The 18,797-nt window shown below is 36.2% G+C and overlaps 1 protein-coding gene across 6 annotated transcripts in view; it reads left to right on the forward strand.

Moving 5' to 3' along the window:
* The window catches only part of COL11A1 (collagen type XI alpha 1 chain), a 147,796-nt gene that overhangs the window by 118,309 nt on the left and 10,690 nt on the right, over nt 1-18,797 (forward strand). For all 6 annotated transcript variants that reach the window (XM_065072486.1, XM_065072483.1, XM_065072482.1 and 3 more), the window contains 8 exons: nt 5,990-6,043; nt 6,540-6,647; nt 6,836-6,889; nt 7,172-7,225; nt 8,432-8,485; nt 13,647-13,700; nt 14,114-14,221; nt 14,305-14,358. In XM_065072486.1, coding sequence (XP_064928558.1) covers nt 5,990-6,043; nt 6,540-6,647; nt 6,836-6,889; nt 7,172-7,225; nt 8,432-8,485; nt 13,647-13,700; nt 14,114-14,221; nt 14,305-14,358 — 540 coding nt within the window. The remainder of the gene's footprint in view (nt 1-5,989; nt 6,044-6,539; nt 6,648-6,835; nt 6,890-7,171; nt 7,226-8,431; nt 8,486-13,646; nt 13,701-14,113; nt 14,222-14,304; nt 14,359-18,797) is intronic.

Consider the following 18,797-nt stretch of genomic DNA (forward strand, 5'->3'; position numbering starts at 1 on the left):
TCCTGTGATAACAGAAGATCTTTCTTATGATGCTCTTCAATATCGTTGACATCTACCATAAAAATTTGGTTGTTTTTTTCACTAAAATGTCTTTTCTTTAAATAATCCTTCACTTATATTAGGGCCATGTCCAACGGAATCACCAACTTCTTATCAGTATGATCAAACTATTCTTTTAATAGAATCTTCAGATGTTTCAAATAAATTACCAGTGCTCTGGGATGTGGTGAAGAGAGTAATAGAATAATGTTATACAGTATATGGCTTGATGGAAAAATATCCTACTTTGTCTTTTGAGATCAAAGGGTACTTAGCCCAAGCAGATTAAAGTATTACCTTTATACTGTAGATTTTTCATGGTAGCACTGTCATGTCTTGAGCTGATGGTGTTTCATTGCATTCCCTGTGTCTCAGGATGTGGCTCTGTGCATCAACTCACCCCTTGGCAGCAGTGGCATTCTCATGTCTTCGCTCTTTTTTACCCAAAATTGCATAAAACATAAAAGAAACCCATGATGCCCTCCTGCTTGATTTCATTATTAACAAGGATATTCCCTCTAATCTCCAAAGTTTGTGACATTGTTCCTCCAGCCCATCTTAAGAGAGGGCTTGGCATCATGAAGAGCTGCAGGATTTGTTTTTCTCTCTGGGAAGAGTGCCAAAAATGTGTCTGGGTGTAAGAGGTGGTAGAGATGGCAAAAAAAGTAATTGGAAAAAGAAAGTCTGTATGTCAGTGGAATACAGAAAAAGAAAAAAAAAGACACAGTGAGAAGAAAAATTCTTCCTGCAACTACTAGGATACTGAGTAAAATCTTGATTATGAGAATACTACATCCAGGGTAGCACCCATTATATTCACTGCTAAAACAAAACAAACAAAAAAACCCCAAACCAAACAACAACAAACCACAAAACAAACACCCAGCACCTCCTTTGCTAACATTGTGGCCCATTGAAGTCAATAGGAATTTTGTCATTGATTTCAGTCACCTCCTTAATCCTGTTCCATGATGAAATTATATTGCATTCATTTTTGTAAAAACATTGACTTACAGTGAACTCCTTATTCCTTTTTTTCTCCCTGTGACTCCTCTAAGTGATTTAGAATCCCGATTTGTGACAATCAGCCCACCAAATTTAATTCAAGAACATGAAAATCAGACTGTTTATCACTGGTTGTCATTTTTATTTCCTGTTGCTTACTTCCCACATTCTCTGCATTCATAGAGAGGAACCCCCAAGTATATTATTTTGGAAGTTTTTATTTCTTCTAATTATTTTCCTCCTCTTCAAGTTTTAGAACATGCCGTTTTTTTTTCCTAGTTAGCATGCCTTCTTTTTTAATTTCAGTTCCATTAAATGAGTTCTGCAAGTTTAGAAATCATAATGAGTTGTTTTGTCAGGAGGAGTTTCTGCAATGGGAAGACAGTTCATGCTTTTAAACAAAACATGCATTTTCTTTTTTCCTTCCCATATATTTTTTCCCACTGTTTTTCTTTTCACTGTTATGTCAGCATGCTTTGGCCTCTGCATCCCTTTCAGGAAAGACATACCATGCTACAGGTAATGCAGTGCAGTGCGGATTGTAGTGGAAGAACATTCTGGCATCTTCCCTGTCACTGTTGGGGAGTGAAATAGATTTGCATACTTTCATATTTGAATGGTTAGACTAGGAGATATTCTGTCATTAATGTGGGGGTTTCAAAGCCCCCTTCTGGCAATTTATAAACATTTTTTGTCACAATTAGTGCCAGTATTTTTAACTAGCTTGTTGTTTCCTCTGCTGTACACACAAAGGCCTAAATGTTCAAAGACACCTGCACTACAAATGTGCATGTAGCCTTGCATTATTAATGCCTGGTCTAGACATCCTGAGACACTCAACTAGAAACACTTAAATCCAGCTTCTACCTAGAGATATTTCTCTTTCTTGTGTTTATAATTAAGAAAAAGCAGAAAACCAAAATGCATCAACACATGCTTATCTCTCATTTGATATAAAAGGCCTAACATGCAGATATTCTAAATACCCAGTAAGTTTCTCATGACTTCTCAAAACTGGGCCTTAGATGTTTAATAACATCTAAGAATTTAAACCACAGAGAGGAAACAGAACAAGTCACATTAAACTCACACTTTTCTTCCACAAAGACTAATAAAATAAATTTGCTTTTCTATTTTAGGGTAGTCTGTGATAACTGCACTGAGTACTGTGCCCTTCTTCCACTCTTCCTCCCTTCCACAGTATGTGTTAAACTGGCAGAGTCAAAGTGATGCAAAATGAATGTCTGCAGAACCTAAGCATTGGTAGGTTAGGTAGCCTCTCGGAGTTTAGATCTGGTTTAGTGTACGAAAAAGTTTGATGTTAGAAAACCATTACAGTCATCTGGGTTTATGCTCATTCCCATTATATAATTCTAAAATAATTTTTAAAATAGTACACTAATAAGGAGTCCAACACAGTAGACAAGTGAAATCAATAGTTTACCTGTTCATTGAGTCATTGATTTATACTGCAGATTGAAGTGAGAGGACAAAATTGATTGAGTATTCTGGGGCTAAGTTTAAAAAATACGTCCGATAAAATTACACAGACATCTTGTTGTGTGCATGTCATTTTTTTCCACACACCTGTGTGCAGGCAGCTACTAAGGTACTTAATCAAGGTATGCTTATGACAGTTTATGCTATCTGAATGTCTGTTCTAAAAATAACTTCTAATAACTTTACGTGACTCACTGACTGTGATTTCTTCTCATCTTTCTCCATCTCTCCAACATGTTTGTAAACATAAGCCCTCCCAAAAAAATATAGCACAGCTTTAGAATTTCTCAGTTAGTCCATACTACATATAACACAGTCACAGATGCATATCTATGTGGAACAATTTTTCTCTTTGTCTCTTTTGTGAGCATGGTAAAAAGGAGCAACTGAATCCTTTTCACAACCCAGTCAGATGCAAAGTTGCCCCTCATTCTTACAAAAGAAATAACCATGTCCCAGAATATAGCTGAAAGGTGGCAGCCTTCCATCAACTAGCTCTCTGTCTCTGTGCTTTATATGGACAGTTCTCAGGAACTGGTCATAATAAGAAAATAATAGTAAGAAAACCAAGACTTTTAAACTACTGTCCTTAGCCTGATAGAAATCATTCTGCTTCCTTAATCCAAGGAGGTTTTCAGAATTAAACATGTCTGTGAAATGACATGATTCATAGTCTATAATGTCTCTCTTTGCTTCTTGAAATTCTGTTGGAGTCTTTGCCTAAGAAAGACCATGCTAACCTGGTAACAAAAGAGGAAAAAATTCCAGAGGTGGAATAGATCTATTATTAGATCATATAATCTATTAACCAAAAGAATATGATCTATTTCCCATGGAGAAGGTGCGTCAGATCCTGAATCAATATTACTCTTACCAAAAAAGCAAAGAAAGACAAGGGCAAACAATAACTTACAGGTTGCACAATTTTCAGTAGCTATAAATATACACTCTGTAAATATATATCAGCTACAATCTTCTGTATCAAAACATTGTTTAACTCCCTTAACAGCTGTCTAAAACGTAGTACCTAATATTTGGAATATAAAAATCAGTGTCAGAAAAAGCAAGGACTGCATACAGGAAAGTCACATTTTTTAAAGGAGCAATGATTTAGAAGTATAAATGTGAAGTGAAACTTCAACTGGTCTCATCTTTCACAGATGCCCTTTAAGGGGAACATCTTGACATTTTCTAGCCCTTTCCATTTTGCTGTCTTCCACACTGCTGCTTATTGGGGAGTCACTATGCACAGGGCTCATATAGGCTGCCTGCACCTGCCAGTTTCACCATGTCTGCTCCAGCACAGAGCCCTGAGATCCCAGGAGCACAGTGCTCCCCTGCTGTCCCCAAGTATAGGCCATTGTGTCAGAGAAAGCCCATTTTTTCTCTTGTCACATGATACCATAAAGTGACGATGTATTTGTCACAGGAAGGGTAAGCAGTGTATTACAAATCAGATGTGAATAATCATAAATTACAACATCATTTGGCAGAAAGGCAGAAAAAGAACTTACTCTCTGAGATGTTATGAAGGGGATTAACACTGGCATAAGTGCTTGTCAGGCAAGACTTGGTGCAGCTAATGTAGTTAGTACTGCAATGGGGACACCTGTTGAAGGGGTCTGTATTGTACACTCTGTTAGATACGTCTACTAACTTCAATAACATCAATTTGTTCGCTAATTCCAGACCTCATTCTCTGTTCCTACATAAATCTAAGTTGATTGATAGTAGGCTTGGACAAAAAAAAAAAAACAATACTAATGATGCTGCAGATTCAGTAAACCCCATGCAGAGGATAAGGAAATTAAGATCATGAGTTTTCCTAGAAAACATATTTAATGCTTACTGACCTGAAGTATCCATTAGATTTTTCTTTTAAATAATGAATGCTGTATCACAGAAGCAAATTAAGTACTAAAAAGGATCATTAATTTTTAAGACTATTCTAAATCTAAGTGTCTAGTAAAACATACCACAGTTTCTAAAGCAAATTCACCCTTTAAAAGTGCCCTTTCTACAGGACATTTTAATATTCTTCCTAAAACTGTGGTTATCTGTTAATTATCCTATTCTGGAATTCAGTTGGGTATTCTGATCTTCTTCTATTCATCTAACATAATATTGACATTGGGCCAAATTCTGGTCCAGGTGAGGTCATCATGCTGCAATTAGCTTCTATGAAAAAATGTTCAGTATTCACACCATAAGATTTGGTTAAAATTTATATTTTATGATTTGTACTTTTATAGTGTCTGCATGGAAATGGCAGGCATTTATATTGTATTAATTGAATGGTCTTAGAATGAAGACAGGTATTCAGGTCATACAGGATATGAATGATAAACAAATTTATTCCAAATCTGCGTTTGAGTTCAGTGGAGGGGATGGGGTGACATACATTTTCAGCACTGAAGTGATCTTGTTTATAGGCATAATTATTGGCAAGGTTCATTTGGTTTGAAAAAATAATATATATGTATGTGGGGAAAAAAATCCCCCCATTAGCAGTTACATTGAGAAATCCTTTGGAATAAAAACACATGCTACTTATCTCAGCACTCCATGACAACCACAAAGCAGATTCTGTTATCCTTTCACAAACTCATGTGTCTGTAATGCCAGTAGCTAAATATTCTACTAACAGAGTATTTTTCTGTAAAGGTTTATTTATCAGACCACTGAGCTAGAAAATAATCAGTCATAGCTAAACTTTAAAATCAACAATTGCAAAGACATTCTTTGAGTGAATACCTGCTTATTAGCTCAAAGAGACTGAATTAAGTGTTCACTTTATAGTGTATAATTTTTGACTTGCACAGATTTTCTTCATATGGTGTCGTCCTCAAAGCCATTCATTTACTAACCCATTTCCATCACCAGTAAATACATAGCGTACACCTTTGTGGCCTGTGTGAAATTTTTGCTAACTGTTATGCTATTATTTTATCTTTATGTTTTTCTTCACATATTTTTTTTTATTCTAACAGCAGCTGTGGCAATATCTTCATTCCATTGACATTCATTTCCAATTAGTATTCTCTTATTTGTGGAAACTTGCTTCCAGGCAAAATGTATCTTCTAGAGAAAAAAATATACACAGTCAATATACTTATTTGGCTTTTCTGTGACTAGAAACAAAGATGACAAAGAGGAAATTTGCAATATATGGGATAATAAAGGGGAAGATCTTCCAAAGCCCAAAGGGAAGGTTAGTCTCCCTGGCTCATGAAAGCTTAGTTTGATATATTATCCCCAAAATTTCAGATTCTAGTTCTGCAAAACCATATGTAACTCAACCCCTTTTATGCAGACCCAATAAAATACAGTTCTTGTGAGATGTTCACATGAATAAACATGAGAATAATTTATATGTAATAACAGAAGTAGATGAATAGAAATATTCTCCCTAATTACTCATCAACTTATCCTCACACATTTACAGGGTGAACCTGGAGAAGCTGGTAACCCTGGACCTCCTGGAGAATCGGGAACATCTGTGAGTATTTTGGTTTTGTCTTATTATTAACCCTTATCGCAGTGAACGAATGTAACTGGTAGTGCTTACTTTAGAAAGCATTTAATCAGGTTACTTGCCTACTTGTGTATGTCCTCTCTACATTTTCAGTGAAGAACGTATACCTTTAAAATGCAATTTGTTTCTGTGTAATTATAGCCACGTATTTTACTAACAGCTAGAGGACAAAGCTGAAGACTTCTTAAAAGAGTACCTATTTTTATGTCCAAAAGTATTAACTTTGACATGCATGTTTCTCTCTCTGAAGACAGTTTGTTGATGTAAACTGGGTGCAGGTGTTGGCACTTGATGTGAGATACACAGCTTTTCCAGGCTGAGGCCCTAATTTCCCCTTCACATGCCAGCATTTATTGAGGAGTAACATTGCCCAGGTCTGAAAAACAGTTTTGGCATTGTAACAGTATTTTCAGCCGTTCAATTTCCAGATGACGTTTTTGTGTTCACATGTTTTCTCCAGGGTCCAAAAGGTGAAAGGGGAGAAAAAGGTGAGGCTGGTCCACCTGGAGCAGCTGGACCACCAGGTGCTAAAGGACCTCCAGGTGATGATGGGCCTAAGGGTAACCCAGTAAGTGAGCTTAATAATTTTAAGACCAAGCACTGTGAAGCATTGCTGAAGTAGTGCTTCATATAGATCTGTATATAATTTCCTTAATTTGAACTAAATTCATTATATGCTTCATAAAATATTTGTGATGACTGCTAACTGCTTATCAATGGATGACACACTCATTTTTTTCCTGATTTTTTTTTTAGGGCCCAGTTGGTTTTCCTGGAGATCCTGGTCCCCCTGGAGAACCTGGTCCAGCTGTAAGCATACTTAAAAAACAGTTTTAGGTCTTAAGTCTTGGTTTTTACTGAATTCTAGTTAACCCTGCCTCTTCCTTGTCTGGGGATGAGGTCTTGCCTGTAAGATTTGTTGCCTTTCTGTCCATATACATCTTAAGGCTTAAAAAAGTTTTAGAAATCTTTTAAAAAAAGTTTTGAAAACTAATGTCATTAGGAATATGCTCTGTAGAAAAATAGTGCTCATATATTCACATGGAAAACTAAGCTGTTTAATTTAGATTAATTTTCCTGTGAATTCTGTAGGGTCAAGATGGTGTTGGTGGAGAGAAGGGTGAAGACGGTGATCCTGGTCAACCTGTGAGTTGTTTCTGTCATATTATTTCAGCTCTGTGTTTTCTCATATGCTAAGAAAGTATCTTTTGCTGAATCAGCAGTTTCCATACATTCAAATTCTTAAAAATATTCTCTAAGCGGATGCTTTTCCTATTATACTGAAAAATATCTATTTCCTTGCAGAGATAGAACTGCCCGTATTATAGTAACAATCAGAAGTAAGAGCTCAATTTCTTTTAGCAGTAGAAACAAATGAAGTGTTAAGGATTTTTTGGCTGCTGAGGAGCACTAAAAGCACTCAGGGCAGTTCTAAGCACAAGAAAGGAATGCAGCCAAATAATCTTCATTAGCTGACCTGATGAAATCAAGCAAGATCTTGATGTTTCTGTTTTAAGAAAGTTAACAAGTATCTGAGCAATACTCACATTAAGCACCAAATTTCTTATATTTCTGTGGATTCACATATTAAAGCATCATTCATCTTTATTTATTTTTTTAATTGCAAAAATATAGAGTTTCCATTTTGGAAAGGCTATTTCTAGCTCTGAAAGTTTTTATTATGAGGGAACTATCCTATACAGTACTGGTTGAAAATAAAAAATGCTAGAACATTGAACAAATGGTTGGAAGTAAGTTATAAACTGGGCTTTACCTGCAAACTTCACGAATTACTATCTGTATATCTTACTTAACAGTAAGTACTTTTAGAGTATTGTGTTCCTGAAGAAAAGCTTACCAAACTCTTCAGCAGCCCTGAAATATTTTAGAGTATCACAGCTTACCAAGATGGACTAGCCAAATGGCTATCAGTGCACAGAAGACTTTTCAAGAGAAAGCCACCCATGTGGCAGCTAACTCACAGATGCTGGTGAACAATTTCAGCAAAAACAATGACTTCAGCACCTGAGAAAGCAAGAAACTTGCTACTGGAGTTAGGCAGTGGGCTGACTCTATGGCTGTGTGGTACTTCTGTGCAGCCATTTTCTGGTCTGAGATGTTTTGTTGAAAACAGGAAGAGAAAAAAGGAACAACTGAACTTTGTACAGTAACAAAAATTGTTAAAACCACCCTAACAAAAGATTTGTTGAATAAGCAGATATACTTCTGTCTGTATATTTATGGTACTTACTTTCTGCCCATTGAAAGGGGTCAACATGTAACATTGTTGTTGCATTTAGTAGAGATAATTACTTTATTTGTTACCGCTGACCCCATCCTCTTCCACTGCAGGGTCCACCAGGCCCTTCAGGTGAAGCTGGCCCACCTGGTCCACCTGGAAAAAGGGTAAGTAATTTCTCATTTTCTCTTGTATGTCTCTTTCTGAAGCATTATGTTCTATAGAATTTCAGCTACTTGCTTTCCATTTTGTGACATTCACCTATGATGTCTGAAGTTTCGTTTAAGTAATGCAATGGGAGAAATGAAAAAATAGCAGAGAAAACCCTTTAACATGGGTTACATGGAACATGAGAACAGAAATACATAGAGAAGAATATATTCTTCATCTAGAAATGCACTTTTTCTTTTAATTCACATGAATTCAGTGACTGCTAGGGTAAGAATTCAGTATCTGCTGAATTAGTCTGCTAATAGGAGTGATTATTACAGTAATACAAGACATCATCCTCAGGCACATGACTGCTGGCAGGAAGCAGGAATAACGTGTCTGCTTTGGGGTCTTTAGCCTCTGAAATAAAATAATTTCAATGGAGCTTTTGTGCAAACCTGTGTCATCTCCTCTGCATACAAAATTAACAAGCAGACTTTTCTGTAACTTATGAAGCCATTCCAGTATTTCTAAAGTCTTTGACGCTTCACAGGATTTACAAATAGCTAATCAAATCAGTAAACAATGTTACACTTGCAGAACTGTAGTAAATACATCAACATTTAGGTCTGCTTCAGAGAGCAATTAGATCCAGTTTTTACACTTGAAAAAATAAGGGAAGGGGCATCATTAAATGTAAGCTGAGAGGTATTTAACAAAATGTGTTAAATTGCTCTATTTAATAGGCTTGAGTGAACTGACAAGCCTAATTAGTTTTATCTATTTTACATAATAATCTATTTGTCCACCAACTTACAAAACATTTATAATACTGTAAATGATTATAGTGGCATTAGCAATCTTATCAGTAGAACTGAAATATAGCTTGGTTGAATATTAGCAATTAGTATGTTTGTTCAACATCCAATTAGAACTCCCTACTTTATTATACAGAAAGGCAGTAGCTCATTCCTAACAGATGGGATATATTGCATCGATTGTACCTAGACAAAAAACACTTGAGAAACACAAATGTCACATTACCTGTGGTTTGACACGTTTCCAATTTAGGGAAAATGTATGTCTAAATATTGCCAAGTAAACCCATTCCTGAATTCTGAAGAAAACATTTTGTAGACTCAGATTCTACATTACCTGAGTACCTGCATGTTTTAAGCTTATAGAGAGTCTGTATTGTATTGACATTATAGCAGAGAGAAACAGAGAAGGATTGAAAACTTCATACTTTGCTGGCAGAAAGAACACAAAAAATGCTCTTCATTAGTTTTCATCAGTTGTATGGTAGAATCAATTTCAACAAAAAGCTCTATCAAGTATCCTTTCATCCGAATTAAGGAGGACATACCATTTCAGTAGTAGTACTGCTGTCTATGGAGGTGCAGCTCTGGCTATACTAGTAGAAAGTGACATTTCACCCCATTTTTTGTTTTTCTGTCTCTCAAACAACAAGCTGGCAGTGCTCAGGATTCATACTTTTAAATCTGTTCCCTTGAAATCCTCAGCTGTGTAGTCTCCTTCCTTATTCCCTTATTCACTTTCATTCCCCTCTTCCCCTCTATTTCGGAACTGACCTGAACTCAGTTTCCCTGCCAAGTCTTCTGAAATTATGCTTACTACCAGGTTTCAGAGTTTTGAGCAATCTGTGTTTAGTATTGCAGGTTACAAACAGGTTCCCCCAGCTTTCCCTGGGAAGCAAATCCTAGGGAAAGACATGGACATGAATACAGTTTCCCCATTGTTATCTAAGAGAATTCAGCTACAGATACATACTTAGAGTGACATTCAACTATCAAGTGAAGACTAATAATAAACTATTTTTCCTAGTTACAGATGGATAACAGTAAAAAGATTACTATTAGCTGGTGAGATAAGCAAATACCAAAACTGTTTTACTGTGGTGCTCTACATGCTTTGACAATAAATACCAGTCCCTTGCAGACTGAGCAAGGGTCTCATGGCCAAGCAGTACCTGTCAGAACAATGAGCCTGTTCCTACTCTGAGGAGGTAAAATTGACTAGCATGCTCATTAGCATCTAGCTCAAGTCTAAATCAAAATAAAAGGTTAAATTTATGGATGAAACAAAAATGGTTCATTAGAACATCCACAGAATGTGTACCCTAATTAATATATTACTTCTCAGACCTAACAATTGCTCTCTCTTCCAAAAAAAAATTAAGAAAACGTTTATTTGGTTAGTTGCCCTTATGGACAATGTTGAAGAACTTAGAAAAAAAGGAAACGTTTCTGTGAAAGAGATTTTTTTTCTATTTTGGCTGCAGTATCGTGCTACCTCTGCAGGGTGCACAGACCACTTGAAATTCTGCTGTTTTTTCTGTGTTGATTGCAAATACACAGTACAACTAACAATATGCCAGGTCCTTATCTGAACGGACTGATGAAATGTAGCAATGGTTTTGTGCTGGAAATCATATTTTTAGTCACATGACAGACAGCTATAATCAGCAGTTTAAATTATGCTAATAAAATTATGAAATATGGAAGAGCAGGCATAAATGTCCAGTAGGTTCATGTAACAAAAAATGAGGATGACTTTGTTTCTGTGCGAGTTATTTTTTCTTCTCAGTTCTGCATAAAATGTATCAAGACAATATGTCCAAACTTAAAGTGTAATGATCATAAAAATCACCATGGTAGCTATGGTGGTGAGGGTTGAGAGCCATTCATTAATTCAAAACTATTGCTGTTGGTATCTTTTATGTCAGTTAAAATTTACCAGACACTCCAACAACTCAAGTGTGGGAAGGTAAGATAAATAATAATTAGCATTGTTTCTTGGTGGAAGCACCATCTGTGCCATGGCAGCAATCACAGCCTGTCGGAAACAGCAGCTCCTTTAGCTGCTTTATGCTCAGTGCAGCATTGGCACGGTTTGATAATGAACGCACCCCCTTTGTTTAGCAATCATGATTCATTGTATCTGTAATTTAGTGATCACAGTGTTTTTAGCCCTGCTAATTCATGCTGCAGCTGCATTTCTAGATTATGCAAAAACCATACTTCTCAAATACAAGCTATCGCACGTACCCCTTTTCAGTTTCTTAGGTGGGGTAGACTATAATCCATATGGGAACTTGAGTGCCAGGAATTTTCAAGCAGTAAAGACAATGGGCATGTAAATTAATTCATGTAAGGAAAAAAACCCTCCTGTTTTTAAGTAGTTCTTGAGTTTATTTAAGTACCTGCTAATCATTTCTCTTTGTATCGCTGCAAACTGCGATCCACCCAACAAATTACAACCTACACAAAGATATCACCAGAGATTATTATTGGAACAGTGGTGATTTTACTTATTCTGCCTGTTTTAAAAGAGTCAGCAATTGCACCACACTGCCCAGGGCTTTTTAGCTGCTCTGTATTTTGAAAAGATAAAATTAAGTCCTTTACCACTTGCAGCTCTTGAAAATACCAAAGAGAACAACCTGTTAATACCCACAACAAATGACCAAAGTCCACTGTGGGTGATTCAATTCATTTTGCATTACATTTGATGGAAAGCCTGAACTATCTCTGTTGGCCAAAAGGTTCATACCGTGCTGCAGATGTTCATTTCCACCCTGGAGAAAGCTTAATTTCAGAAGCAAATGCATGGTCCTTATATACATCTATGTAAAGAGTTATTAAATGAATATAAATTTCCAGGAATTAAATTAAAACTGGTGGAGTTGCTCAAGGTATGTGCCAATAGAAGTGGACAGTGAACTATATTAGGCTATAAAATTTTTTGAGTAAATTCAGTTCTAGTATAAAAAATAGCAACTAGGTCAAACTGTGGTCTAAAGCCCTGATCTCACAAAGAATTACAGGCAGGTCTTGACTGGAAGAAAAGTTTTTATCTGTAAAATTAAGAATGTGGTTTAGTGCTTTATTTTTAGGGGACTGCATTTTTTTTTGTCTGTTATGAGGCAAAAAGCAGAAAATAAATGGAAGTGATTTTTTTTTTCTTTTTTCTTTTTAGTTGGTCCTTAGAACTTTTTTTTTTCATTTCTACATAACAAACTGTCTGTTATATTAATGAACAGATGAGTCTTAGGAAGTAAGTTTCATTCAATCAGAAAATCACCTTGTATTTGATCATGGTCACTTGTCTTTCCTTTTGCTTTAAGCTGCTCATTGGCTGGCAAGAAATAGCTACTTGTAATAAAGACGTTTCCCAGGCTGAAAATTAACCTTGTAGGAAAACAGTTGGTCCATTATCTTGAGTGCATCTTTTCTAAGCTAAGTACATATTAGAGAACCATTTTCAGAAGAGTACATTAGATTCTAGAAACTGCTTCTGTTCATGACTGAAGCTATGAATATTAATTCTCTGACTTGAAAATCAGCCCTTGATGTGTTTATTTTCACTGAAACCTTAAGAAAATGAAAGATGGGTGACTTCAGCAATAGGTAGTCACAGAGCTGCCAGACGACTGCAACTCCTCTTCTATGGCCTTCACCTGAACCTTGTCCCATCTCTACATCCTCCTGCATTACCAAGTTCCTTCTCCTTCGTCAGGGAGCTTTTGTAGCGCAATAGCAGGAAACATGATACCAAGAGCTATTTGTAGTCAGTGTCTCTATTTCATTACTTAGTCTCTAGTTATGCAATTATTCCTTTTCCTTTTATATTTATTGTAAAATATTAAGGCATGTATTGATTTTTGGCTACCCAAATGTAATCAAAAGGCTGAACCCACTCCTGACTTGGAGAATAAAGAAGTATATGCCATTCTGTGTACTGAGAATGACAGGCCCTTTTGGAATCAGTGGATAAGCTACAGTGAATAGACAGAAGCCAACATAAAACAAGTTTAAAATTGTTATTGTATATGTAAATCAGTATCGTTCTTCTACTTTTATATCCTGTTTTGATTTTTTCCCAAGCTATTTCTTTGTTTTTAACCTCACCATATCAGACGTGTTAGGTGCTGTATATTCTTTTAGATACTCTTCAGAAAATGTTATGAAGAGAAAAAGAAAGGATATGGCAGATTGGGATTGTTATCCTGTGAATATAAAATGTCAAGAAAGAAATTTAACTTCTTTTGTTAGCATTTTCTACTTATTAATACAGGGGAAATTGCATTCTCAGATTTTCTTCACTGGTAATATTTTAGAAAACTGAGATTATGAGCTCAGACTCCATGTTTTACAGGGACCTCCTGGTGCAACTGGCGCTGAAGGCAGACAAGGTGAAAAAGGTGCAAAGGTAATATGTTCAAGAATTTTTTTTGGAGTATGGGAATGTAAACTATATATAGATGAAAAGTAAATTGCTTATTGTGCATTGAGCGTGAAACTTATCGAAGTAATAATAAGTAAACTGTAAAATCCAAATTAAATCCCAGAATTAGTAGCAATACATAATGGAGCACATAGTGGCAGCCCAACTCGACGCGCCCCTAAGGAAAAGCAGATGAGCATGCTTTTGCGGGATCCACATCTTTGTATGAAGCTATCAAAACTTTTGAACAGAAAAGTGTCCTGTGCAGAACAGTTTTACAATAGTTTTTAAAAAAATCGAGTGAGGAAACTCTGCTCTCACTTTGCAGCTTGTATAACCCTACAGTGCCAAGCTGAGTCAGCTCTGCCTCTCTGACCTGTTGCTTATGGTCTTTCTAGGGTGAACCTGGTGCAGAAGGGGCTCCTGGAAAAACGGGCCCAGTTGGTCCACAGGGACCTGCAGGAAAACCGGGCCCAGAGGGTCTCCGGGGCATTCCTGGCCCTGTGGTAAGTAAGCAGAGCATATAATAATATTTTAAATGTTGCATTTCTCGTATATTGTCTGGTAAAGCAAACTTTGTTTTTTTTAGGGAGAACAAGGTCTACCTGGAGCACCAGGTCAGGATGGCCCTCCTGGGCCTCTGGTGAGTACCCTTCCTTTCAGTGCCAAAACAGAAAAAGCACTCTTTAAAATATACCATTAACATGTCTGTGCATTTACAGAAAAATGAATGTACAAGTCAGTTCTTAGCACAAAGTCACTATTCTTCTGTGCTGGTAAAATCTGATACCCAACTGCCTTCTAATTTTACTGCTCTACTTTAGTAGGCAGCTGTGCTGAATGCTGCTGAGTTATACCAGGTAAAAAGTAGAATAAGGCAGTGCAAAGCCAAATTCTTGAAATCCCCGGAATAGAATTAAAAATAAAAATCAAATTAATGAAGCTTACAATGAAAAAATCCACTTCTGTCCCCACATCAGCAAATCTTAGTACCTTAAATCATTTTGTTTCCTTAGCAGTGGCAAATTTTGTACATCCATTGATTTGAATGACTGCTAGTTTAGAAAAACATTATTCAAAGGGTAAAAGCTTAGATCATATCTATTCCTTAGAGAAAGAAAAAAATAAATCAGAAGTAAGGCCAAAAAGGGACTTCTACCAAAGAAGGAAACATGCTAGTTTTATAAAACAGAACACCAGGATCGTGTCTGTTGATCACTGTGGCAATCCCAAGAAATATAATCCATGATCAAAATGTTTGAAAGCATCTGAATGAACCAAGCTCCCAGTTTCTAAGGCATCCTGAGCATACCGCAGTTCTGCTGTTAATATGATTAAAGCAAGGGAAACTTACAGATGACGTATTATCAAATTACATCATTGCTTCTATTTACACTTGCTATTTTAGTGCTTTTTTTTTTCCTAACAAGCTGGAAAAAACCCAAAACCGTGAGCAGAAATTGTACAGTATTGGTCTTCTTATTCAGTATTATGTGCAGAAATTCACATCTAAACTACATGGCCAGCTGGTAAATTCTTCACATGTCAAGCAAAGGTGATACAATTTATGGAAACATCTTACATCCTTTGCTCTCCAAACTCACTGGAGTAGAGTTCACCTCTTATTATCATAGTTGAGGGACAAATTTGGAATAAAAAGCTTCAAAACAAAATATGGACTGTTATGGTTTGATGGAAATAAGCTAGTGTTACACTCTCAAGGCATTTTACAGTTTGTGAGCAGTGTTAACACCTACTAAGTAAAATCCACTCTGCTATTTTGGCTAGAATATACAATCAGATTACTTCAGGAGAACAGGGCAATAGGTGGCTATCCTCCACTTCACGAGTGATGTGGCTCTTAAAGGGGAAACCAAAGGCTGTGAGTAGGAAGTGTGAAGGAAATAATCTGTTCCTTTTCCTATATGGACTTGGAAGATACAAAGGATACAGGTCCTTAGGTAGCCTTAAATACTGAAGGTGTTTGTAGTTAAACTCCATACCTGAACTCAAAATCTTCCAAGAGCATTCTTGCCTCCCCAGTGAGAACTCAGGGCCTGAACATAAGCTATAAGATTTTCACATCATACTTTTCCAGTATATAAAAATAGAAGTGGAAAAAATGGGGAATTTAAACTGAAATGCTGCATGAATCCAGACTTTTACCCTAAACCACTCTTTCACTTTCATGAGCAATTGCCTTTCCTTTCACAGACTGAAACACTTTGATGGGTAAAAGTATTGGGTAACTATTTACCTTTCCAAAAATGTTTCTAACACGCCATTTCTTAACCTATAAGCAAGGAGTTTCAGAACATATACTTTTATGTGCCACACACTAGAAAGATTTTTTTTTCCAATGAACAGTGGTCTGGTACATAGATGTATCTATCAATCAATTCTGTGTATAGAATTATAGATGGTATTACAATGACACCTACATATAATTTCATTTTTCTCTGTCCCTTAGAAAACAATACGGAAGAAATAATGTACTGAGTAAACTTTACACTATAAGTCTTTGTTGCTTTTCATTTTAACATTCTAATGTTGTCTAAGGCCTCACAGATATCACTTTTAAGTCAGAGGTTGGGAACAATGAAAGAGAAGCTGCAAGGAAAAGGACTCCCTTGTGCTAAGCCTGCAATAAAAACACCTTCAAAGAGTTTATGATGGACCACCACCATAGTTTTTAAATGATGTGCCCAATTTACATATAAAATGCATGGGGCACTGAAAACTCATCTCCTCAGTTACAATTCTAAGCTGAAATCTGAAAGCCAATGAACAATTATTCAGCAATAATAAGCATCCCTTTCCCTTGTGTCAGTCACCAGGAGCCTCCAAATACATTATGAAAAGATCTCTTTTCCAACAGTGGAGAGCTTAACTATTCAATTCAAATGTGAGGCTGACTGTATTAATGAACTATATATGCTAGATGCAAAGGCTTCCCGTCAGCTAAACAAGAACTTTTTTTAGGTGCATTGCTGCAACTTAAAACTTTATTTTGGATGTTAAGAAAGTAAAGGTCATATGTAAAAGCTGCTGAGGTTAGGTCTCCCTTCTTCCCATCCCTGCACAGTAGATTGCTCTCAGGAGAAGAATATGAAAGCAGATTTGCAGTAGAGCACAACAGACTGCAGGTGAAAATGCCTGATTCTGTATTCCAAAAGCTTAAAAACTTCACTTTTCATTCATGAATTATGTATTTGCCTAGGCTTTTGCATCTAATGATATTCTGAAGTAGAGCTGCAAAGAATACGCACTGAATAATATTTGGTACTTGAAGTGTTATGGCACTTTTCAATGTGTGCCAGGTTGAAAAGGTCACTTATTACTGCTCTCCATATCATAACTTCACAGGTGTCTGCTGCCAGCAGGAGACTGGTAGTGATGAGGTACCAACTCAGTCTCACTGCTCAACGCCTAATGCATACGTGTTCAATATGACATTAACAGCTTCTGAGAAATGAATGCACTGCATGGCCTGAATTTTTCACCTCATTCTGTACAAATTACACAAAACAAGCATGGCCATTGAGAAGACTTATCAAATCCCTCAAAACTCTTCTAAAATTATTTTAAAATAATTATAAATATTAAAAATAATTATAAAATTATAAATAAATATTTAAAAGATTTTTTTTTTTAAAGCTGGGAAAAACAATCCAAAGAGATTTTAACGAGCTTCATACATAATATTTTTCTGTGCTATCGATTCAGGTATATTTTTTACTATTAGTAAAATAGTGTCTTTAATGGATTGCTCTTACGACCCCAGTAAAGATAGAAAAAGCACTGTCAGGGAAAGGAAGCTAGTTCAAGTTAGAAGAACAAAATTACTCAGTGGTATTTCCAAGAGATGTGCAGAGAGTAAAACCTATCCACGCGAATGTGTTTATTCTTTGCAGTGGTTTCCCAGGCAGCAAGACTGGAGTTGAGTTTTCCAACAGATTCTCTAAGCATTGGCTTGCATAGGAACCACCTGAAAAAAAGTCAGTGGTTTGGATTGTGCCTTCACCGCGCCCACTCCAGAAATATGGAAGGGCTCGTAGAATGGTTCTGTTGTTCACAGCTCTGTCTCCTGCCCCAGCATATTTCTGACAGAAATCTAGCTGCATGAAGTAATGTTTGGAGAAAATTTCAGATAAAACTTAGAATAATGAGCATTTCTGACTCGGTTTCATAAAGTAACATGTGTCTTTACTGTGCTGCAGAAGGGATGGCTTGTAAATACAAATGAAAATTTGTAAGCTGCTTACATGTTATGAACCATGTAAATACCTAAAAAGGTATCAGTTTAACACCTCTGTAAGGTAACAGCATTATCCCTGTCCAACAAATGAGGAGTAGAGGGCTAAAGAGACTTAGGCACCTCTTAAAAGCATTTAGGCCTGCCCAGACTAATAGTGCAAAACCTAACTAATTTATGTAACTGATCCCATTTACAAAGGTGACAAAGGGCCATAAACTTGTACATGTTAGTGGAGCTAGAACACCTAGATGACTTTAAGTAAACTTGAATATTTAGAAAATATAGATTTAAATGCATTATTCATGTTAATACAGGAATTTTAGGTGGCAAATCAAGAAAACCATAATCCCAAAACAACTCCCTGAGTGCTGAAACAAAATATGAGGTAGTTCTCCAACAAAAAAAATATTGAGGAGCAGTTATTATACCTGATTTATTTTCTGCAAAAATCTTACTGAGCTGTAGTAAACTGGGAGAAAACAAATAACAGGATACATTCCTCTGTCTTATGAAAGGGCTAAAATAAGCAACTAAAATCAGGTACAGCATTTAAGGTGGAAGTCATAACTGAAAGCACGTAATGGAACCACAAGCAAAAATGAGGCTAATCAACACAAAATTATGTGAATATTTTTTTAATGTCACTTGCTTCACTGAATGCTTTCAGTGCTCTTTAAGAATTTAGTTTACCCTCTGCTTCATAGATTTCTAATAATACAACACTTTAAAGATTTCTAATTATAAAGTAATTCAAATGCTACAGTACCATCATTATAAGTTTTTAAATGTAAATTTCAACTTTATCTTGGGCCCTAAATCCCACA

Source organism: Columba livia, chromosome 8 (genome assembly GCF_036013475.1).
Source record: "Columba livia isolate bColLiv1 breed racing homer chromosome 8, bColLiv1.pat.W.v2, whole genome shotgun sequence".
NCBI lineage: Eukaryota > Metazoa > Chordata > Aves > Columbiformes > Columbidae > Columba > Columba livia.